At 31.8% G+C, this 24,950-nt stretch overlaps 2 protein-coding genes and 1 long non-coding RNA gene across 3 annotated transcripts; 1 reads left to right on the plus strand and 2 right to left on the minus strand.

Moving 5' to 3' along the window:
* Positions 1 to 5,349: 5,349 nt before the first annotated feature.
* On the minus strand, positions 5,350 to 6,033 carry LOC129758410 (claw keratin-like). The gene is made up of 2 exons (XM_055755911.1): positions 5,882 to 6,033; positions 5,350 to 5,763 (listed from the first exon to the last, which is right to left on the minus strand). Exons 1-2 carry the CDS (start codon positions 5,888 to 5,890, stop codon positions 5,515 to 5,517), a joined length of 258 nt encoding a protein of 85 aa, XP_055611886.1. The 5' UTR covers positions 5,891 to 6,033; the 3' UTR covers positions 5,350 to 5,514.
* A 9,403-nt stretch (positions 6,034 to 15,436) lies between these two features.
* On the plus strand, positions 15,437 to 15,909 carry LOC129756101 (uncharacterized). The gene is made up of 2 exons (XR_008739391.1): positions 15,437 to 15,557; positions 15,622 to 15,909. It is a non-coding gene; the product is annotated as an uncharacterized LOC129756101 (long non-coding RNA).
* Positions 15,910 to 16,119: 210 nt separating this feature from the next.
* On the minus strand, positions 16,120 to 24,249 carry LOC129756100 (keratin-associated protein 19-2-like). Its single transcript, XM_055752858.1, has 3 exons — positions 24,091 to 24,249; positions 16,352 to 16,610; positions 16,120 to 16,282 (listed from the first exon to the last, which is right to left on the minus strand). The coding sequence occupies exons 1-3, from the start codon at positions 24,097 to 24,099 to the stop codon at positions 16,170 to 16,172; spliced, it is 381 nt and encodes a 126-aa protein (XP_055608833.1). The 5' UTR covers positions 24,100 to 24,249; the 3' UTR covers positions 16,120 to 16,169.
* Positions 24,250 to 24,950: the final 701 nt, after the last annotated feature.

The raw sequence follows: 24,950 nt of genomic DNA on the forward strand, positions 1-24,950 counted from the left end.
TATTAGTAGAGGTTTGTAGAATATTTGGTTAAAAATTCGGACGACTCCCAGGAGAAAAATCATCAAAGAATAAATGTTTTCCACTTTTTCAGATAAGTTTTTAAAATCCAGAAGTCAAAATTTTTCATAAGATAAGTAGGTTGGTTTTAAATTATTTTTTAACGAGGAAATCTTAAGCATTCAGATCTATTGTTGTTGTTTTTGAGGTTTTGATGATGCTTCAAATTAAATAATTTGAAACTTGATTTTCGAAACTTTTAAAATTAACAATTTTATTATTTCCTACACAGGAGTTATTATCAACTGATTGACATTTTAACTCCAAATGCAAACGGCATAACCATATAATAATCAATGATTTAAGTCATCAAGTGTGTGATATTTGCTTGGTACTTGTCATAGTACATACGTTTTGGTTGATTAGTTTATCTATCCCATCTAACATTCCATTGATGCAATTCAACAGCGATTAGACATGTTGTTGTTTTTTGAGGGTTAGCCAATAAATTGTTGCTGTGGTTTAAAGGCATGTAGAATAGTTTCAATTCAAATGTAAACATTAGATGACTCAATTTTGGGACGTTTTTGAATTTTCAAACCTCAAGGTTTTAAAAGTTTCGTTTTGGTTCAAAACTTGTCCTTTTTTTTAAGAACTTGAAAGTAACGTTTCATGAGTGAATTTTTACCCTAATATTTGTATGAGAAAATTTATTATTTGGATTTGAAAAAAATGAACATGATTTTTCTTCTAACTCTAAAATCAAGCCAAGTAGTTGTTGTTGTGCCAATTCTCAAAAGAAAATTTTCTGCTGAACAACGTTGTTTGGCATCGTTACTCATTTTTCCTTCAAATAATCGAATTATATCCTCTAGATAGGAGGTAAAGCCTGTTCCAATTCAAATGGCATCAAGTTAAAAAAATGCAGTAAAATAAAATCATTGAATATTTTCTCATAAAAATTAACATACACGTAGGTTAGGGTGGTTGTCAAATGGGTTATGTTGAATCTCGAAAACCGACCATTTACATTATTAAAATTGGCCTAAAAACTGACCTGTGCATAATTTCAGCTCAATAGGACTTGATTTAGATATGCCTCGAAGCGCTCAAAGCTTCGGTTTTTTTACCCTAAAAAACCACCAATCAACATTAAAATTTCAATTTCCCAAAAACCAGCCCTTTTTTGGAATCCGACTTATGGCTGTTGATTTTTGGCCAAAAATTTGTTTTTTCGAGATAACACCAGATCTCTACGTTTTACGCATTTTGGTGATGTTAGAGGTGATTATAAAATCATTAAAAACTTCGAGTGCTTTGATGTACCCATAAATCAAGTCCGATAAGGATGAAATTTCATAAAGGTCTATTTTTTTGGACCAATCTACAAAATGTATGTGGTCCGTTTTCAAAATTTGATTATGAAATTTTGCTCATATATCCATTGCCACCCTAACATTGATAGTTTAAGATATATTTTACACACTTTTTTGGAATTTATTGTTTTTTTTAAAGTTTTTGAAAAATTCTCACTTGAATAACGATGTAGAAAATTTATTTTGTTCGAAATTCGAAAAAATCTCCAACTTCTAATGGAAACGTTACAAAACGACTTGAAATCATACAGTTAAAAGCAATCAAATGGTTTTAGGATCTCTGAGTATTGAAATGAAGAATAAAAAGTAATAAATGTTTTGTAAATGATCATGAACACAAGCGTGTGGTGAATGTTTCAAAAGATTTTTTTTTACTTCTGTCAGGGCACTTTGTAGTAATTCCATACCAAAAAGGGACCAAAAATGATTGTCCATATTTTTTTTCAATTTTCAATGATATTAAATTTTTCATGATAAAAGGTAGGTATCTTTAAAATGATTTTCCTAACTTGTGATTTGAGGAACGAGATTTAACTGTGATTCAATATTTTTTCTGCTTAAACTTTTCGTATCTGTGTCAACATTTGTGAGTAAGTTATACTAAGCAAACTTTCGCTCCCTTTCGACTTATTTTTGTTCGTTTCACTTAATGACTAGGAGATATCTGGACGTAGTCATTTTTCTACCCAAAATATGAATCCTTTCCATGCACTGCAACATACAGTACCGTTCATAATTGTATAGAAATTGGAAGCAAGCGCACTGTCACTTCGATTTTTAACTTCCAAAACTTTTTACTCTGATGATATTTTTGATCAAATTCTTTTCGTTAGATAGATCAACTATCACACTATTATAACACAAAATTTGAGCTTTCTGGAGTTTGCCGGCCTGAAAAACAGTAATTCTACGAAAATCGGACTTTTTTAACTTTTCTCATTCAAACTGCAATATCTCTAATACTACGCTACATTTTCTATTCAAATTTTGCACAGTGATTGTTGAAGTATGAAGTCATGTCTGAAATTTTTGAAAAGTTCTATCGATGAGATCAAAAGTTACGCGAGGTGCAATATTTCAGGCATGAACCTTGAAATACGATTTCTATAGAATTTCGGACGATTCATGAGAACAATATCATTTCCATCCAACAATCAAACAAAAATTTCTGGCAAAAGCAATGAAGAAAAGAAAAAATGGAATAAATGATCCATTTGTGTTTTGATATCAGAATCTCGCGATATTGTTGTGATTTTTCGGTTGAAATAGATTTATTGGTTGTTAAACAGGGAAAATGATTTTCCTATGGAAACATTCGTCCAAAATTCTATAGAAATCGCATTTCAAGGTTCATGCCTGAAATATTGCACCTCGCGAAACTTTTGATTTCATCGATAGAACTTTCGAAAACTTCAGACATGCTAGCTTTATATTTCATCAATCACTCTGAAAAATTTCAATAAAAAATGTTGCGTAGTTTCAGAGATATTGCAGTTTGAATGAGAAAAGTCCAAAAAGTCCGATTTTCGTAGAATTACTGTTTCGCAGGCCACACAAACTCCAGAAAGCTCAAATTTTGTGTAATAACAGTGTGATAGTTGATCTATCTAACGCAAAAAATTTGATCTAAAAATATCATCAGAGTAAAAAGTTTTGGAAGTTAAAAGTCGAAGTGACAGTGCGCTTGCTTCCAATTTTTATACAATTATGAACGGTACTGTATGTTTGTCTCTTTGAAAAATACTGAGTTTTTTAAGCAATTTCTAAAAAAATATCTTGAGGAGTTCAATTCCGAGGAAAAAATGAAGAAAAAGTTGATCTCTGGACAGAAATAGCGTTTTTTTTTTTTAAAAAAAAACCATTCGAGTTGGGACAGGCTTTAAATCTTTTGGCATTGAAGGTAGTTCAATAAATCCTGCAACACTGAAATGTGAAAAGAAACATTCATGAGAAAATTCGTCAAGCAATGTCTCGTTTGTAAACTGGCAGCGTTGTGAGTTTAATTGAACTACCTTCAATTTAAAAAAGCATTCCTCCATTCAACAGATTATAACTCGGGTTGTGAAGAGATACTAAGTTACGATCTTCGACATACAATACCGTTCATAATTGTATAGATTACACAGGGCAAATATTATGAAGAAAATTTAGTTAAAACATAACATGTAAATTCTTAAAGCAGAAGACGAATGACTGGAAAGGTTAAAATCTTCTTAAAATAAACAAAAATAGAAATAGAAACAGAATAAAATTGTATATAAATTGAAAGCACGCACACTGTCACTTTGACTTTGAACTTCCATAACTTTTTACTCTGATGATATTTTTTTTTATCTAATTTTCTGTGTTAGTTAGACACTATTATACCACAAAATTTGAGCTTTCTGGAAATTACGAAAATCGGACTTTTTGGACTTTTACCATTTAGTTACGCGAGATACAATTTTTCAGGCATGATTCTAAAAATGCGATTTTGGACGATTCAGAAGAACTTTATCGTTTCCATCCAAAAATCAGTCAAAAAATGTCTGGCAAAAGCGATAAAAACATGAAAAAATGTAATAAATTATCTATTTGTGTTTTGAAATCAGAATCTCGTGATATTGTTTTGATTTTTCGATTGAGAAAGATTTACTGGTTGGTAAACATAAAATAGAATTACAAAGGATTCCAATAGGAGTCCAAAATTCTATAGAAATCGCATTTCTAGGTTCATGCTTGAAATAACTTTTGATCCCACGATAGAACTTTTCAAAAACTTCAGACATGCTAGCTTTATATTTCAACAATTATTCTGCAAAATTTCAATGAAAAATGTAGAGTAGTTTCTGAGATATTGCAGTTTGAATGAGAAAAGTCCAAAAAGTCCGATTTTCGTAGAATTAGGGGAGAGTGGGGATACTTGATCCCCTTTTCTTATTTTCACCATATCTTTTTAGAAAAATTTAGCAACTCGCCGTCTTTGACATTTTCTGACAGCTTGTAACTTCAAGTTTCTATACTCCAAAAATTAGAACGATACTTGAACCCGTTGATGAACTAGAAGCATTTTCGTGGGAGTAAAAAAATTGCGAGAGTTTTCCATTGCTTTGAAAATATGGCATCATGAAGTTCATTTTACGCTCGAACGATTGATACATTGGAACACATATTTTTTTCATAATTTTCCCATATAAGGAACACTTTAAAGTGATGAAAAAAGATCTTCAAGTTACATTTTGTGAAATTTTTCAAACAAAGTTCAATTACTCAAAAAATAATTTTGTTAAAATTATTTAAACTACAAGCATTGTTATTTTGCTCATTTTGGCACATTTTTCTAGAACATTTGATCTTTGTAAGACATTCCAGTTTCGAGATATAGCTAAGGAATCAAGTATCCCCAGGGATCAAGTATCCTCATTCTCCCCTACTGTAAGTATCTCAAGCCACACAAACTCCAGAAAGCTCAAATTTTGTGATATAATATTGCGATAGTTGGTCTATCTAACGCAGAAAATTTTATCAAAAAATATCATCAGAGTAATAAGTTATGGAAGTTCAATTCGAAGTGACAGTGTGCGTGCATCCAATTTCTATACAATTATGAACGGTACACTAGTATTTCAGCAAAAATGATTTATAAATTGGCACAAAATCATAGGATGGCTCGGATCGGTAAAATCATGTTTTTTTTCTTTAGAATAAAATATAAAAAATTGTTAATACCAACCGAAAAGTTCAAATTTACTCATAAAACTATCCCTACTTTAAAATTCTACAAAAAAACAAGGATGAGTTTTTTTAATAAAATGGAATTTTGAAAATGATCCTAAATCGACTCAGTCTGACGGTTTGTTCCATCCTGTTTTGCTCGTTCGCTGCTTAGTAAATTTGAAGCCATTATAATTTGAACCATTTTAATATTAATGATTGATATATGGTACTGCAATTCTTGATTGTTGTTTATAAAAAAATCTTCGAAGAAAACCCAAATTTGTCGTTTACTTATGTGTTTAAGTTTATTTTTCTTCAAACACAAAACTTTAAAATTAGCCGGTCGTTCCAAACATATCACAAAAACACTCAAATAATCACATCACTATTCTAATGGCATTCGTGTCATATACACTCAAATTTACAAAACAAATTTAAAACTTTTCAACCGTAATATCCATACCGACCATAGCCGTATCTTCTTCCGTATCCATAATATCTTCCATATCCTCCATAGCCTCCATAACCTCCATATCCGACTCCAACTCCTACGAAAGGTGCTCCAACATAGACGCCTCCCACAGGAAATCCTCCAAAACCGAATCCAAACTGAGGAGATGGTGACGGCTCTGGTGATGGTGATGGCATTGCCAGGACCACAGCGAAAAGCATGACGCTGAGAAGGAACACTTTCTAAGAAAGAGAAGAAAGTAGGGAATATTATAACTTATCCGTCATAAGTCCATTATTGGGAACGACGTCTTCAATTAACACCAGCAAATTCTGCGCACAGGCTAGAGCTAGATCTTACCTTGAACATTTTCTACCGAGGTGTGATATTCTTCCGTCTTCGATCGATACTGGAATGAAGAATTGAAGCTCCGGATGTGTAATATTTAAACCCGATCGGTTCCCTGTTTACGTTTTCAATAATTAGAATTTCGATAATCAATGACGGTGGCTCACCACTCAGAATGAGTAATTCTAGATTTTTGTAGGATTTCTTGAAATTGTCATAACATTTCTTCAAGCTTAACGGTTGATTTTAACTGTGTGGTTTTCATTGAGATTATAGAAGGTTTTAATTGTTTTCAGGTTAACGTTGGGTTGACTGTTATTGTTTCTCGCAAACCTTTCTCAATTTTTATGTTTTGTCTATCTACACCATTTTAACGACCATCAACACAGTTTTATAAAGTACCGCTCGATTAACACCAATGTACGATTTAACAGTGCTTTCTGTCAGACAACCCCAAACATCTGGAACTATTCGCGTGAGCTATTCAATTACTTGCATCCCATTTGCTGTGTGATTATTTCGAAACGAAAATAGTTTTTTCATATGTTGTCAATTTAAGCTGATGTTACTTAGAAAGTTTGTGTTTTAAGTGAAAGAATTCTGGGATAAGCTTAATCAATTCTACAACAAAAATGTAGAATGAGCAATTTTGTGCTGAATTCAGTTATGTTATCTATACACAGCAAAAAAATGTAACGATGGCCGATGTAATTTTGGATGATGTAGGACAACTAATGTAATATTTGCGATTTTCGTTATAATAATACATCTTTTTAATGTACCCAATGTCTTTGAGTGTAATATCACAACCAGCATTATAATATTACATCAAGTAGTCAATGTTCTTCTAAATTGACATTTGATTTGTTTTACGTGTTGAAAAGTTGGAATGGAAATGCGACGCTCAGAAGGGTTTGTTTTTCTGGTAGATACAATCATTCTTTTCGGAAAAACTAAGCAAAAATTGGAAAAGGTTTTACTTGTTATTTTTCATTCCAGGTCAATTTTCGGAAGGACACCGTTGAGCATTAAAATGTATAAACATTCGGAAGTGAAGATGAGTGGTTTCTTTTTACTTATAATGCACCTTGTGCCCCTTGTGTGACGGGTAAACAACATACACGAGCTCAAGGATACGGAACCTCGAACTGGCCCAATTGTCAAGGATACGGAGCTGTGACGATACCGTTCGGGATTGATTTATACAGCTATAGTTTCATCAAAAATTCTGCAGATGAAAATTCAGGTTCCGGCAGTTGAAGATGCCATGTATCACCAGACTCCATAGAATTCAAATACATTCAACGCAACGGCGATTGCTGAATTCTTGAAGCACGAGAGCCTTCCTGCTTAAAGTGTTAGTAAGACTGCTCAAGACAGTAACTACTGTGTATCCGGTCCGTGCTGTCCACGAAAAAAAATATTCTTATGTTTGGGTACTAACAACGCAAGAAAGCAGATGCAGATTCTGTTTCAAATTTTAAATAAATGAGAAATTAACAGTTTGAATATAATTGCTCATCTTTGTTCTCAATATCCTGATGATTATACTTTTACCTTGATACAAATCCCCACCTTAAATCTGGGCCCTAAAATTCACTTCCAAATACGAAAAACCGGAAAAATAATCGAATTTATAAGAGAGTTATGGGAATTTCGAAACCTCCAAACTCATTTGGAACATTTATACGAACTCAACATTATCGTCGTGCTCGAATTTGTTTACTGCGATTTTTTACATAATAAGAATGTAATATTAGAGACTTTTTGCAACTCAAGTTATGTGCACGTTTTCGATGTAATATCGCAACACTTTTTTTTTGCTGTGTATGTACCATCATTTCTAGAAAAAAAAATTATAACTTAATTATAAAGTTCATATGAACGTTGAACTTGACAAGAGATCAGGTAAAGTATCAAAATATTTCACACGTGATTCAGATTTGTTATCATAGACAACGTCCCCTAATCGTTCTGCGACTATTTTTTTACATTTAAGTTTCTATCATTCCACTAGACATCATCGTCATCTTCGTGGTGCGAAAGTTGTGGCGCACAATATTGGTAAACAAGACGCGGTTCGGCCGGGTAAATCACCGCACAGCTTCCGACTCGGAGATGAGTAACAGAGTCACAGAGTGTTAATTAATTAGTAGGCGTGCGATATATCCCAGTAAATCAGTCATGAGCTTCGTCAAACATCGCCTAAGGTGACGATGCAAATTTAGATCTTTGCAGACGCTACTGTAACGGTAAAGGAATTTAGTGTTATTTAGATAGAGTTTTTGACTAAATTTGATTATTTTAAATTGTGAAAATTTCACTCAACCATTGGTATATTAAGTTTGAATCTAGGAAAAATTACCAAAACAATGTTCAAGAAAATCACACGAGTCCAGATAAAGTAATTAAAGATGCAAACCAGAGGGATGGAACTAAATAAGATGAGATAAGAAAAGATAAAATAAGACAAGACTTGATAAGATAACATGAGATTGGATGGATAAAATAACACAAGACAAGATAAAATTGCTCGGTACCAGCTTAACAGTTTACAAGCTCTGGAATGAGCAAAAAATTGTTGTTTGAGGTTAGATTTTAATAGCCATAGCTAGACAACACTTTTCGCTGATCGGAGAAAAATTTGCAGGACATTTTAGCAATCTTTTGCCCAATTCCCATGAGTGAACTATATGTACTCATTAACGAACTTGAAAGTTGCAAAAGTGATCTATACGTACGTTTTACGGGACTTATGTCACATAAAGGGCATAAAAGTGCTCAATACGGGATTTGGTAAGTCACAAAAAGTGCATTGATGTGCTTTCAAAATCCAATCACAACTTCGAGTTTTAGTTTCAGTAAGAACAACATCTAGACGTGGTCTTGTGGTAACGTTTTCGATTCTCACCACGAAGGTTGGGCATTGATCCCCAAGCCGGCCAAGTTTTTTTTTCAATTAGTAATTTAGTAATTGAGTGACCATTCTGATGGGATATATGTAAGAAAATGTAGGAAAGAAGCAATTGAGCAATTTGTCGAGTTTCGAATCCGGCGCGTGGCATCATGGCGGCACCGGTACAGAACACAGTAAATAATCAAGAGAAGGTGATATGAACCGATGCCAAGGGTTCAGTTCAGATAGAGAGATTTTTTGCTCATTCTGCGATATTTTGGAAGTTGAATTAAGAGGCCGCTTTAAGCTGAATAGAAGATCATTAAGACTTGTTTTGGAACTTGAAAGTATAAATAAGAACTTAAATTTTGAGCTGCATAGAACGTACTTCATATCAATGATGGGGCTGAGTAAGCGTTAATTTTGTACCTGTTTATGGGACTTCTGGTTGCTTGGGTACTCATGATGAAAATTAAAATTGAGATACAATCCTGTTTCAGATTTGACAAAACATAGGTTTAGGGGAGAATGGCGATACTTGATCCCTTTTTCTTATTTTTATCATATCTTTTTGAAAAAAATTGACAACTTGACGTCTTTTGCATTTTCAGACAGGGTGTAATTTTAAGTTAATATGCTGCAAAAGTTGGAACGATACATGAACCCGTAGATGAACTAGAAGCATTTTCGTGGAAGTAAAAAAAGCGATATTTTTTAAGTTAAGGGAGACTTGATCCTTCATTGAAGGAGACTTCATCCTTAATTCCGGGGGCCCTAGTCCTTGCAGAGAAATTCGTGAGCAGATTATTAGATGGATTGACGAGCAGCCCAGCAGAGGAGTTTCATGACATGTTCGAAATTTTCAATGGGGTAGCAGACGGACAGATAAGTATTTTTATTCCATTTTTGTAATTATTTGTGAATCATTAATCATTTAATCATTCAAAATGCAAAGTGATTCGTATATAAGGGTTTTTTCAATTGAATGTAGTCTTTGTCCAACAGGATGAAAATTCCAGAAAAAAAATGTAGTCTTTCAAAGCATGAATAAGTGAATTTTATTGCAATTACTTCTCTTTCAATTTCAAGATTATCATTCAGTGATCAATTTTAACAAATTAAGTGTTGTTAATGATTTACGGGACGCTTTATCTTGTGAGTGTTTTTCTGATTCGAAGCCGATATTCCTTGTAAACTTATTTTAATTCTATCTAAATATTTTATTTATTTACCACAATGTCCAGCATCATCTGTCTATTTTATGATAAGGGAACTATAGTGCGAATTTTGTTTTCTTAACACATGAGTAGTTTAATTTTTTATGCTTGAGATTTACCGAGCGATGTGGGAGTAAATTTCGTTTGTAGAATCGTTAGTATGCTAATTTTTTTCTTCATAGAGGCCTTTAATTTGTTGTTCAGTGAAACATTTTTTTTAATTGACTTTTTTTAATTGAGTTTTTGATATTTAAAATATTTTCTTTTTAACTTTACGACTTTTGTTCAGTCATTTAATAAAAAGCTTAAATTTTTGGTGGTCATTCTATTCTGGAATTGTTATGATAGTGTTTGATTTTTTTATTTTTTCCAAAACTGATCCTACCAATATCATATAGTTTTTTTAGTTTTTGAATGGTTTACAAATAATTAAGAGCAGAAAAGTTTCAAATTTGTCAGAATGTGGTTGTCATTGAAAGGAGAAACTAAACTGTGAAAATGTGGAAAATATTGAAGGGTTTCTACAAAACTGAACTACGTCATTTAACTTTAATTTTTAAGAATATGACATGAGATGAAATTCCAAACAATTAAATTAGCAGAATATAATTTTCAACGCTAGATATCTCAAAATATTAAAGCTAATATCTACTACGATAGGTACGATAGTACAAATAAATAATGTTAGCTTTTTTTGTTTAAATTTTCTTATGCAAGATGAATAGTTATTTTCACAACTGCACAGATAATTCGATCGTCGCATGAAAATTCCTAATTTGTTAAAAGGATTGTTCAATTGTCAACTGTAAAAGAAAGTATGAATTAAAACCAAACTAAACCGATAAGTTCTCTGTATTGCATGTATCGTTTTATATGTAGCAGGCAATTTTGACCTTCATTTTACAATTTTTTTGAGCTTACCTTTTTGGAATTTGATTAAGGGCTATCTAACTATAAAATTTTTAGACATTTTATTCCATTCATTTTTTTTATAAATTATCGAGTCAATCACTGGTGATTTTTGTTTCTTGGCATGTATACTTAGCAATTTCAATTAGTAATTTTATTTTAACAAAATCAAAATAATCAAATTACTGATAATTACATATGAAAATACCTATTAGTTTATTTACTTGAAAAAGATAGGAAATGTTTTGATGAACTCCCTATACCGCGTTATATATTGTTAAACTGAACTTAGTAAGGGACCTTATAAAGAACCTTTCAGAAAAAAAATCATAAGACTTTTTTTATATTTTCTACAAAAAAAACTTAAATCCATAAAGCATGACGGATGAATTTTAATCTTATTTCCGATTATAAGAAAATATGTGTCTGCGAAACCAGAACCCTAAAGGCATCTTTTTTCGTTTCAATTCTTTTATCAACGAAAGTAGAAAGGAAATTTTTTCGACAATTGATTTTTTTTCCAATTTCAGAAAGGCAAAAAATTTTTAAAGTGATAATAAAATTTTACATTCGTTAGTTACATTTTTAGGCTAGTTTATTTTTTCTCATACAATTTTTAATTGAAATGAATTATTATGAATAATCTGACAGTTTAAAAATTCCTGAATTAAAATAGTATAAGATTAGGAAACAAGAATATTTATTGTGTTCAAGAAGTTCATTCACAAATATCAAATAGGAACATAGGAGGGAATTCGAATTATCGATCACACTAGTCAAAAGTGTCTCCTGATCATATCCTGCCACCCAACTCTCCAAACCAAAATTATGTTGCTAGGATTCAGAGGTGACCTCGGTCCTAAAGCACGATTTTATTTCTTTCATCCTTTTCTCTTTTTTCCTATCTATCTATTGACTACTAGGACGTAGCCGGCGCCGTTATTGATGTTCAAAGAGAGAGCATCAGTTTTGTGCAATGAGAATGAGCTGCTACTCCCAAGCATTATTCTTTTGACCGTTGCACAAAACTGATGGCCTCGGTCAATACTATGTAATGAAAAAAGGACCACTTGATTATTGTCTCATAAGCATTACTTTGTTGAGAATTGATGATAAAGCATTTCGTACTCAATGGTTTTTGGTGGATGTGACTAGTCAATCAAGCTAAGCTAAGCTAATTCCGGGGGCCCTTGTCCTTGGAAAAAAATAAACAAAATTTCAAAAAAGAATGTTAATCGACTTATTTGGACGAGGAAGAATGACCCTAACGGGTTAAACTCCTGCCAAAAAAATAACTTATTTGATCATGTTTTTTTCTCCTTTCACAATGTATATATGTCAGAAGAAAAAAATTCCAAAACTATGTCTCAACCCTAGAGTCATTGCATACTTCAACTTTCTTAGTCCTTTTTGCCAGACAATTGTGGTATAAATATCAGTTATTGGATAAATAATCGTTCTGTTGTGGTATGAGCCTACTTGGTTGAATGATTCAACTGAATCAAAGCAATCGAAAGATTCCTTTTAATTCAACCACGGTAAATGAAAAGTTCATATACCAGTATTTCAATAGCAACTTACTACCTTCTTCAGTGAACGTTTTCAATTGATCAATCGAAAACGTTCACTGAAGAAGGTAGTAAGTTGCTATCGAAATACTGGTATATGAACTTTTCATTTACCGTGGTTGAATTAAAAGGAATCTTTCGATTGCTTTGATTCAAATAATCGTAGTTTTGTAATCAGCAATGATCACGATTTATTTAGAAGAAAAAAAAAACCTTTCGATTTCTAGGGATCAATTGAACCCATAATGAAAATTTTAGAAAACTTGAAATGTTGAGAGTTTACCATTGTTTTGAATATATGGCATTATGAAGTTCATATTACAATCTAACGAATTATGCATTGGAATATTTATTTATTTTTTAAGTTTTTCATGTCAGATACATTTTAAAGTGATTAAAAAAGATCTTCAAGTCGCATTTTTTGAAATTTTTCAAACTAAGTTCAATAACTCAAAAAAAAAATATTATGTTTACATGCTTTGAGCTTATAGCATAGTTGTTTTGCTCCATTTAGCAATTTTTTTAGAACATGAGATCCTTGTAGGTCATTCTAGTTTCGAGATATAGCTAAGGAATCAAGTATCCTCACTCTCCCCTATTATTTTCATTGCAATTGATTATGACTCTTTGTTATTTTAAAAAATCTGATTTTGTAATATTTCAGCATTATAAATTAGAATATTTGGTTAGGTTTGTTTATCACCACTTTAAAAAAAATCGTTAAAATTTTCTAATACACTAATTTTTACTGATGGCAGTGGTTGATGGCTAATATACTAATAAACCTGCGTAAAAACTAAACACTGATTTCATACCTTTTTTTCGTTCTTTATTTGTTTCATGAAGAATCTAGATTTGGCCTCATTTTTTAATTTTGTAGAAACAAAACGTATGAAAAAAAAAATGTAAATTTTTTAGAAAATTTATTTTAGAAAATATATGTTACTGATACCACAATACAGCATTTTAATTTTTTGATATTAAAGATTTTAAATCATTTAAAAGTCTTGTTGAAGACTGCAAAGCGTTTTGCTTTCAAAAATATCAAGAATTCATGTTGGTTTAATTTTTTTTGAAGTGTCGTCATACTACTGAATTATCGTAGTACTAGAAAAAAAAAGTGTCTTTTCTAGCATCAAAATAACTTACAGTCATCGAAAAAGTTTATTTTTGATTTAAAACCTTTATTTTGATTTTAGATCCAATATATCATATTTTTATCATTAATTTCAAAATCATTCTTAAAAAATGGGAATAATGTGTTCATCAAGGAATATAAACCGATTTGGCACTTTGTTCATACATTCTTTGTTGCAGATTTGTTGATTTTGGAAACGATTTGTTGGAATTTCATTCAAATCATGCCAGATTAAATTATGTTAAATATGTAGTATGAGAGCTTGAAATTCAAGAGCCAATCAATGAAAGTAGATCTCCAAATGCTCCAGACATCAAAATTCCATTTAAAAATTAATTTTAGAACTGAATTAAGATTTAGAAATAAAAGTTTTCGAACACAATTCGCAATGCGAAATGAATTTCAAATTTATAAAAACAAATTAATATTTCCCAAGACCTATTGAGAAATATAAATCAGAATAATAAGAAAATATCAAAGATTTAACAACATTTATATTCATATTTATAGCAATTTATAGCAATTTTTTAATAAACTTATTTCTTGTACATATTTGCTTTTTCGAACTTAAAATTGGAAATTGAGAATCATAGTAATTGTAAGTAAATGAACGCCTTCCAAAAAAAATCTCGTCGTTTCAATAACAAGTGTAGCATTTCAATCATAAAACGACATTATAACGGGAGATTCCTTAACGAGCTCATAAGTGAATAATTTGTTTGTACACAAATACGAAAATCATCTTCATCCGCAGATTGAAGTTGTTTTAAAAGACATTGGAATAAGTTTTTTTGGAAAATAGTTAAAAAAGTTTTAATTTTTTCACTTAATTTGAAATTTTTCAGAATACCCTTCTGATTTAATTCAATGAGATCAAATTGTAGAACAAGGAGCAGTATGTAGCCACTCGCTCTCCTTCTTCCTAACCCAAAGTTAACTTTTTTCTATATTAAAGTAGTTCTTATTGGGCAATTTTTGAAAATTTGTGAAATCACCAACATTCCCTACTCCCACAAAAGCGAGTAGAGAACCGCGCCTGACTTAAAAGATCGGTTAAGAATGGTGATTTTCAAAATTCAACACTAAACGCCTCCTCACTCGCCCTTCCACATGATATATTTTAGCTCGCCACCCCCTGAGGATATGCTCTAGACCTTAGACCTCTAGATCTCTAGAACTTTTCTGAACTTGACTTTAAGGATATACATTTGAATTTATTTCATTGAACAAGATAAATACTCGCTTCATCTTCAAATTATGATGGATATGAATCCTATTAAATTCCAGAAATTAATCGAACAAAACTAAGTCGAACGTTGTTGTTGTGAACTTCCCAAGATTCTCAGGTGGGCTCAGATTCTGCGATTTACAACAAAGTTGTTCTGAGTGAAATTGCATAACAAATATTTGATCTCTGAAAGTTGTGCTGACTTTTCAATCACAGAATCCTTATTGATCTCCATCAGAACAGGGATAGACTTAATAGCGGCACGCCATCCAAACATACGGGAAAATCGTGCCTCTACAACTATAGGAAAAATTATAAACTGGGTAGTTGACTTCAATTGAAGAAAGTCAAGGTTGGCACGTTTTTTCTTACAACGGCTGGAATATTAAATCAAATAACTACGTTTTAATTGAAACCAAACTACAATGTCACGTGCTCCGGTGTCAGCTTACCTCTGGGAGACGAGCAATTTTCATTATTTTTTTTCCTTAACCACAATTGAAGATCCATATGGAAGGGCAAGGTTCAGGATGGTTAGACGATTCCGAAGCTTACCTAAACAAGTTTTTAATAGTTCGATGGTATGCAATCGATATGAAACTCGGGCTGTAGGATAAACCGCATATCGGATGCGACTATATAAATAGAGTTTAACAACCTGGATTCATCAGTTGTTTCAAGTTAGTTGAACGTTGTAATTAGTTCTGGTTCGAAAAAGTGCTCAAGATGAAGGTAGTAACTGAAGGAATCCCTTTTACAGCTTGATTAGTGAAAATTTGAACAATTTCATTTTCAGAAGTTTGTGGTATTGTTGGTTGTCGTTTGTCTGGCCGCTCTAGTGATTGCCCAGGAAAAGGTTCACAGTGAACAAGACGAAGTACAACCGGATTCGGACAGTGTACCCCCATCTAGTGAGGAAATGCAAAGTGCGGAAACGAAATGGGCAACCGGCTGGAAGGGCGGATGGAAGGGTGGCTGGAAAGGTGGAAAGCATGGAAAATGGCATGGATAAAAAGTATGCCCAACCTGGTTGACTGTATTAAATTTCGTTTTGAAAAATATAAAAACAGAAGTTCACTCTTAAGATTTGTGGTTTTCTCAATTGAATCGAAAACAATCCTTTTTCTCCAACCACCTGTGGTTGTCATTAACCGAATATCGTTATAAAAACTCCTCAGATCATAAACCATAATCCTTGAATTACTTTGTCACTCTAGTCTAAGAATTGTGTGATATACTCTACGTTGAAGAAATGTAAAAGAAAAATTTCAAAGACAAGTGAACGGTGATTTACTTTCATTGAAAAAGATCGAAGCGTGTGTAACAAATCATTTCCCGTATCGTTTAACCGTGATGACCGCGATGTCCGTGTCCTCCGTGACCTCCGTAACCACCTCCATATCCTCCATATCCACCTCCAAAACCACCTCCGTATCCTCCGTAGCCACCCCCGAAGCCTGAAATTAGTATGAATTTTTTTTTAGTAATTTTATCCAAGAAATCAATTAGATTCATTCAATCATTACCTCCAGCGGCATAACCGCCTCCGAATCCGCCACCGAAACCGCCTCCATATCCACCTCCGTAGCCGCCACCTCCATATCCTCCTCGGAATCCACCGCCTCCATGATGGGCAGTTTCGGCACCCTCCAGGTCATCTCCCTCGGCTTGCTGCACCAGAACGATCGCGGGGCTGTTAGGTTCATCCTGAATGGCAATTGGGGCTACTTCGACAGCTGGCATGGCCAGAGCTACTGCCACCAGGCAGCTGATTAGGGCAATTTCCTGTTACAGAAAATTAATTATTTTAAATATTATTTATGTTGCAAAAATTTATGATTTTCGTGAAGAAACATGTCATAAATTTATAAGGAAACTACTGAAAAAGGTCACACCTAAGTTGTGCACCAACCCTAATTCTCTGACTTTTGAGGGCAATCATCGACGAAGTTACTTGAATCTTAAGCATATAGGGTAACGGACTTATTTTGGACCAGGGGACCTATTTTGGACCACCTTGTCTAGCTCTCTTATAAAGCAACTAATAATAAAAAAAATAGTGCATTACATTAAGTGCACGGGCTTCAAAAATATTTACTAAAACCATTTTATGATTATTTGTTTTATAAGAGAGCTAGACACGGTGGTCCAAAATCGGTCCTCTGGTCCAAAATAAGTCCGTTACCCTACACAGTTTAAATAAGGAAGAGAGTGAATTTGTTTTTGCTGAACACCTTTCAAACTAATTTCAAGTAGCATAAACTGGATTTTTTTTCAATTTTTCTGCTTTTCAATTCCCTTGAAAATTTATTAATTAACCCACTAGAAGCACATGTCATCAAATAACAACATGTGGACGAGCTTGACTGAAAATTTAAGATTAAGTAGTTCGTGGAATGTACTTTTCGACAGTTAATGCTGTAAAGGAAACCTTTTTGATATTGCTGCCAGTGTCAAAATGTTCACTTTTTAGCGCTGAATTGCATAAACAATTTTTATTTTCAGTTATTTTTTCCTTATGTCAAGCATACGTTTTTGATGCAGCTCATGCTTGTAATTTAATGACGCAGTTGCCCTACTTTGGCGTAAAGCTTTCAAAAAATGTTAGAAACTTTCAACATTGATTCTGAATTAAACTCCAATTGAAAATTTCTTTTATTTGTAGATTTGTTGGTATTGATACAAAGTTTTGGTCTTAAAGCGGAACATCAAAGTCAAAAGTCTTCTTATTATGGACCCTTTAAAAATTTTCCAGATTTCCTATGATTTTCCTTTGTTTTAAGAAAAATATGTAGTATTTTTCAGGTTCATATTCTTCACAGCCAAAATATTTTCCTTTTAAACTTTGGCTTGGATAGTAAAAAACGGGATTTCGCCTTATTCACTCAAATTTATTTTTTTATCTCACTTTTTATGGCAAAAAGCGGTGTGGTAGCATTCAGAAAAATTAAGAGTTTATTGTGTGCATGAGAGTATCTTAATCCTATGATATCAAAATGAATTATTTTTTAAAACTTTCGGCATTTTAGGACTAAAGCAGGTTCTAGATAGAAAGTAGGAGCACTCATTTAAGACTTAACTCAACCTGTGAAGTAACAAAAAAGGTTAAAATCATATTGAATAAAATAAACCAAGGCGAGAGCAAATTTGTTGGAATAAAACCAAAAATTTAGAGTGAAAAAAGAACTTAAATAAATAGTTTTCATTTCTTTAGTTTCTGTGAATTATAATAATTCATTTTCCAACAACAAATACAGTCTAACAAAACAGAGAACCAACATGGAAGTATCCATGAGAAAGTACCATCTTCATATGACACATTAGACTGAGCCGATTTGAGGTCAGTTTCAAATTTCTCAAACTCTGAGGTCTAAAAAGTTATATTTTGGTTCATGAGTTTCGAAGGAAATCGACGGTTTTTAGATTTTTATTTCTAATACTTTTGTAAAAGTGTAAAAGTGTAAAAATGGTAAAGTTTCTTTAATAAATACCCGTTAAATTTAAGGAAGCTAAAACTAATGTTTTTTGCGTCGTTCCGTCATATTAACCCTCCAAAGCTGTTCGGGTCAATATGTATAACGCAAAACACAGATTCAACGAATCTTAATCATCATTTCAAAATACTGAAGAACTGAAATTTTTGCAGAGACCAAGTATGCTCTAAGAAAATAATAATCAAATTAACGAAATAAAACTAAAATTCGAGATTAGATAATTGGCTGAGAAATGTGATACAGCGAAGCTCTCGCCGCCAACCTTGGTCTAGAGCAGGGGTGAGCAACCTTTTGAAGCAACGGCCACTTTCAATTTTAAATTCTTTCGGCGGGCCGCAATATCATTAAATTTAGGTTATAATAGTTTGCAGAGCTTTACGTAATTTTTTATAACGACAAATTTTTGACAAAAACAAAACTGGAAAAGAATTAAAAAACGAATTCATGAACCTGCATTTTTTTTTAAATTTAAGGTGATTAAACCAGCCGAAATTGGATTAATTTATTGTTTTTTAAATTGATTTGAAATGTAAAGAGGTTACTATATTTTATTGACAACAAAATATTTTGAAAGTCTTTCTATAGTTCATTAAAAGATTTGAACCGTTTTCTTAGAAAATCCATTTTTTGCTCGAACCAAGGCAATGGCATTTTTTGTCAGCACTTCCATTTAAAAGTTTCATGGAGCTCTTTGTCTGTGCCTATTTTCGAAAAGTTTTTTCTCAAGTTTGTCGTGAAGCCTCAATTCTTTTTTCTGTAAACGGTGACTTTTTTTTTGAAATTTCGTATGAAATCATTGAATTGAGATGTTGAGCAAGGTTTTTTTTTTATATATGTATTAATTTGAGAGGTTTTCAGCCATTGAGCAAGGTTTTAAAATCATGATAAATTCATGATTTCACAGATTTTTACCAGATTTGTCAATGTTACGGTTTATATTATGATTCTGGAAAGTTCTTACAGATTTCATAAATTTTATCAATTTAATTTAGATTAAACTTGGATTGTCTTTCTATGGCTGAGTCATGAATATCATATGATCATATCATAGGGTTATATGGATTGCTCATTTTGAAGTTAAAACACTAAATTTTATAAATGTTTTGCATGATTTGGCATGAATTTCTAAAGATTGCATCATGCATAACACAAGATAACAAAATTCATATTTCACCAAGGTGCAAGGAATCTCAGAACTGATTTTGACTTATCCAGGGGTCCTCATCCCAATATTCAATTAGTTTTTTTGTAAGCTCAAGTTTACGAAATAACTTTAAAAATAGATAAAAAATTAGTTATTCAATTTGTGTACTTTTTGGACAACAATGTAAAATACAAATATTTATTGATTCAATGATAAACTTTCTCAAAGACGAAGTAATTTTGAACTCTGAGAAAAGAAGTTATGGAGGTTTTGTTCTTTTTCTCCAAATCTGCAACAATTTGAAATTTTGACGAAATTTTAAAGGAGAATTAAACTAAATTGAATCTTTGATATTTTTAAACCCGAAAGTCCAATCATTTCGCAGTCTTCATCAGAGTTGTTGAATGAGTTAAAAATTTAATTTTCAATCAACATAAACTTTCTTTGATGATGTCAGAAGAAGTTGTAATCTTATTTTTCGGTATTTCGATAAATTGTAGAATTCAATTTTTTGAAAGCGTTGTATCTCTTATACAAGAATAAAAATGTTGGCAATATTCTAACCCATGATTGAATGAAGAGAAGTAAATAGATTGAAACCCAAGTTTTCGTATTTATATAGGTTTACAGACATACACCGTCTTAGCCTATTTAAGCTTACAGACTGAATAAACATGGACAACTTAAGATTAATATTTAATACCCAGTACCGAAATGAGAATCGAACCCATGCCTGTGGTAGTCCATGCAATTACCGTATCACTAAGCTCACTACATGGCCACCAAGACGTGATAGCTTGATTTTACCCAAAACTGATCAATTTAAAAATTTCCACACACCATATCACCGAAATTAGAAGTGATGGACGAAATCTCTGAAATGTTCTGAATCAAGGACGCCAAACTCTTACAAAATCATGCTAGCCAGTATATCCTTGAAAGATGTACGCTTTAATCTTAAGTAGAATTAGGATCTCTTCAAAGAAACATAAAGTTTCACTGAAATCCTATATTTGTGTGTTCATTTTTAAAGACAAAATTTTCAATTCTTGTTTGAAGAAAGATACTTTTTGCACCGAAAAATTCGAGATAGAGGTCGAGATGTTCATCGGACCCCAACATACGTCGAATAGATGTATTTGTGACAATTTGAAAAAAACACTTAAATACTGCAAAGATGTCAGAAATTATAACCAATTTAAAATTATTTGATTTTTGACGGTTTTACGGGACAATCAATTAAATGAAAATGAAAATTTCTGAAAAAAAGAAAATATATTTGTGAGACTGTTTCGTTCCGATCCATCTACAGACAAGCTGGTCAAACAAATTCAATTAATTTTAAAATATTGAAACACATTGAGCTCAAGGATCTGTCAAACATTGAGAGCCTTTTTCTCGAAACAGTGATGTTGGCGCAATCGCCGTACTGAAAAATCGATACCGACCTTTTTTCAAATTTAGAGTAAGGTTGCCAGATTTTCTGGTTTTATCCTGGTTTTCCCGGATATTTAAAACAAAATTTGAAAACAGTTCAGTCCGGCCCGGTTGTTTGCGAAAACAAACGAACAAAAAAAAAAAATATTTTGTAATTTTTTTTTATCTATGCGTCCAAAATATATTTTTAAAGCTTTTTTTAACTATCAAACATCACTTTTAGTAATGTGGTTACTTGAACTAGTTCGAAATTAGGATTAATAGTAAACGAAAGGAAAAACTTTCTATTCTTGGAAACATGCTCTATACAGAAAAGTTGTCCTAAAACACACGATTTTCAGTTGCTCTCATAAAAAATAGCAAAATAAACATGAAAATAACTTATTCAGTTGAACGACTTTAACTGTTTAGTAACACATATTTAATGTTTTTTATGCAAGTCTTCCATATTTTTTAAGTAAATAAAATCAATAATTTTAATTTATTCAGGCCATCAAAAATTCAAGATAGAATGTGGTTCTCTATGACTTTCTTTGAAGCATTACCAATTGGTTGTACCATTTTTCAAATTGTGCTTTGGAAAATTCAATCTTAGAAATAAGTGTTTTTTTAATATTAGAAGTTCTAATATTATTTTTAAATGGAAGTCCATATGTTATTTTATTTAACTAGATATGGTTGTTTTTCTTCTATTCAGATATCTTTTAGTTTTCTAATCCTCCATCAGAATGTAAGTTTAAGTTTGGTTTTATATTCAAATGGCGATTCCTTCCCCTCAAATAAGTTATGCTGAAATTAAGTTTCAAATTTGTAACTTTTTCAGAACTTTAAAACTTTCAAAACTTTAAATACTTTTTTCCAGACCAAACCTTGAATGCAAACATTATTTGATCTTCAAATTCATAGTTTTAAGGATATTTCTCGAACTATCCAGAATTTTTCTTCACTTTCGGTAATAAAAAGTTCATATATTAAGCTTTAACTATTCTTTTGAGGCAAGTGTGCATTAGACCGCTGCAAAAAATGACTTTTTGCTCCCATTTGGTTTTTCGGTGCCCGTTGGGTAACCAAGCATCAGTGTAAAATTTGAGATGATTTGGTTCATTCATGAGTTAGCGCAGTGTTTCAATTCTGTATGTATGGAAATTTGTATGGAAGAATTATGTAAGTTTGTGTAATCATCCCAAAAATTTAAATAATCTTGAAATAAAGTTGATCTTTGATTTTTGGTTTTGAGAATTCTTAAGCTTCATTTTCTGTTGACATGACAAGCAGCTAAGCATTTCACGAACAAAGTTATAAACTTTAAAAATAAAAAATCTAAATTCATTGGAAGTATTAAAAAATAGCAGACTTTGTTTGTCTAAGTTTTTAAAAGTTTCATGAATTGTTTTTGCAAAGGTTATATAGATCAATAAATTTCCTGGCTATGCTACGCAGTTTTTTGAGATTTTTTATTTTCATCCGGTGGCTACACAGCTTTCAAATAAACAGTCAAAATCGCAAAAATTCTAAAACTAATTTATAAAAAAAATTTAAACGTCGAATATCTAGTTTATGGAACTTTCAGTACATCTCGGCGATTTTTGGATGAAAAATTTTGTTTTTCCATGCAAATTTCCATACAAAATTAAAACTTGTTGCGCTTATTAAGGGCTGGATCGATCGCTTCCAAAATTTGTGTTTCTATTTATGGCAGCAAAACAACCAAAAATAAGTATGGGAGGTATGAAAATTTAAGAATTTGAAATTTCCATACAAAGCTTGCAGCGGTCTAGTGTGCATACAGTTAGTATAACGTTGTTTTAGTCAGAGTATAATTTTTTTTTAAATACTGTTTTATTAGCTATATGAGATTCAAATATTTATTTCGTTGTGCTCATTTAAGCCACTTTACAGGTGTTCATTAGACCGCTGCAAGCTTTGTGTGGATATTTCAAATGTTAATCGCTTAAAATTTTAATTGCTTTTTTTGGTAGTAAAATAAACCTAATAAAGTTATGGGAAGTGGAAAATCAATTTTTTTATTGGAGAACATTCCATAACATTATTGAAAGCTCTAACAAGCAAATCCTGCATTTTTTAATGGATTCAGATTTTTTTTTATTTTGAAATTATTGTAACTTTTTTATGAAATATTAAACTTCCTCTCATGTACAAAATATAAATTTAAGGTACTCTATCCGTTTCCTGTTCTCTTCAAAAAGTGACGATCTAGACCTAAGCAAAAAATTGTAAACATACAAAACGAGTTTGGCTCCTCAAAACCTTAAAGTATGAGCCGTTTTCAATAAAGAAATTACTAAAAAATGAACTTTAAGAATAGCAAAACCAATAATCAAAGACAAACTTCATTTATTATTCATGCTTATTCAAATTTTCTGGATGATTTATTATGCTTAAACTGCTTCTTCTATTTAAATTCACATGAAAAATTAAAACGCGTTGCGCTGATTCAAGAATCAATCAATTCATCTCAAATCTTGCAATGATGCTCAAAAGGCATTTAAAAACATATGCGAGCAAAAAAACAAATTTGTGCAACGTTTTAGTTGACATGGATTTCGTTCTTAAAACTGATAGTAAATATCTTTTCAGTTTATTTTAATTTCTATTGCTCCTGAACTGAATAAACAAGTGATGACAGAATTTGACAAATTTGAGGCAAATATTGTCCTAACCCGCTCAAATTCACGGAACCCAGTTTGGTTCGAACACATACAATTTCAAAACTGTAAGTAATTCCGAATTCTAAAATGCTAAATGATGGCAATTTAAAATTATCAAATTTCATATTTAAACTAATTTTCAAACCAAAATCGATCCTCAGGATTCTTTACCATTAAAATTAATGTTGTTAAACAAATACACTAAATATATTTAAAAAAACGCATTTTAAATTCAGCATTGAAAATCAAGATTTTTTGCATAAAAACAAAAACAAAAAAAAAATATTATAAATGACATGATTCATTAAATTTGATGAACAGACAAAAAAAAGTGTTTGAATCTCTGCTAGTGCACTTATTTTACTTCACTTCAACGTTTACTTTTGATAACTTCCTTCGATTAATCCATTTTCATTTTTGTAATTTTTTTTTATTTATATGTTGTTTTTTCATAAGTCAGTAACATTTTTTGCCTTCACTTGTGAACATTTCGATAATTTTTAACAATAAACTTCACGAACCTTGAACATTTTTGAACACAAAATTTCTTCTCTACCGGATGTCTGTTTATGACGATTAAATTGTGACTGGTTGCAAAAATGTCGGGATGGGCTCCATTTATACAACAAGAAGAGCCCAATAATATTCCCGATCCCGAGTTGGACCTAATGCAGTTATTGGCGAATGTCGACTCACACGAGCAGCACACATACTTTCAAGCCCACTTACACACATTTCAAGGTACGATGGCTTTTTTTTTGTTATTGTTGCCCTTCCTAATGCTGGGCCACGCCAAAGGCAGGAAAAAGAAGTGATTAACCGCAAAACAAATTTTGTTTTCATCTCTCGATTAAAACTTCCTTCACCAATCTGCCAGACAACCAGCTGAGAAACCGGACACAGTGAGTCGAAATGGAGTTAGCTACGGATTGGGCAAATCCCACCTGATTGCTAATCATTAACATGCGTTGATGATGAGCTTAGAATTTGTAAACAAAAACATCCTTCCTATTCGGAAAAAGGTGACTAACATATGGATGATACCTACTTCTAAACAAGTTTGAAATTAAGTGAACACAAGATTGAAATAAAAGTTTCAAAGAGCAAGTTTGAGTTTGAGCTTGAGTCTTAAATCAGTCATGAGGATGTAAAGGCAATAATTAATAAACAATTTGAACAATGTACATGAAATTGTACATGATTTGAATTTGGACCAATATGTTCAGAGTTTTCCAAGCAGTTTGACTAATTAATCAACATACTAAGTTTCTTCCCTAGTTTTCCATAAGAATTAACATTAGCATTTTAATAATTTTTCCTACATAAATATGCACACAAAATCTTCCTGTTGCAGCTGATTTAAACGACATTTTCTCACTGT

Source organism: Uranotaenia lowii, chromosome 3, assembly GCF_029784155.1.
Source record: "Uranotaenia lowii strain MFRU-FL chromosome 3, ASM2978415v1, whole genome shotgun sequence".
In the NCBI taxonomy this organism is placed as follows: domain Eukaryota; kingdom Metazoa; phylum Arthropoda; class Insecta; order Diptera; family Culicidae; genus Uranotaenia; species Uranotaenia lowii.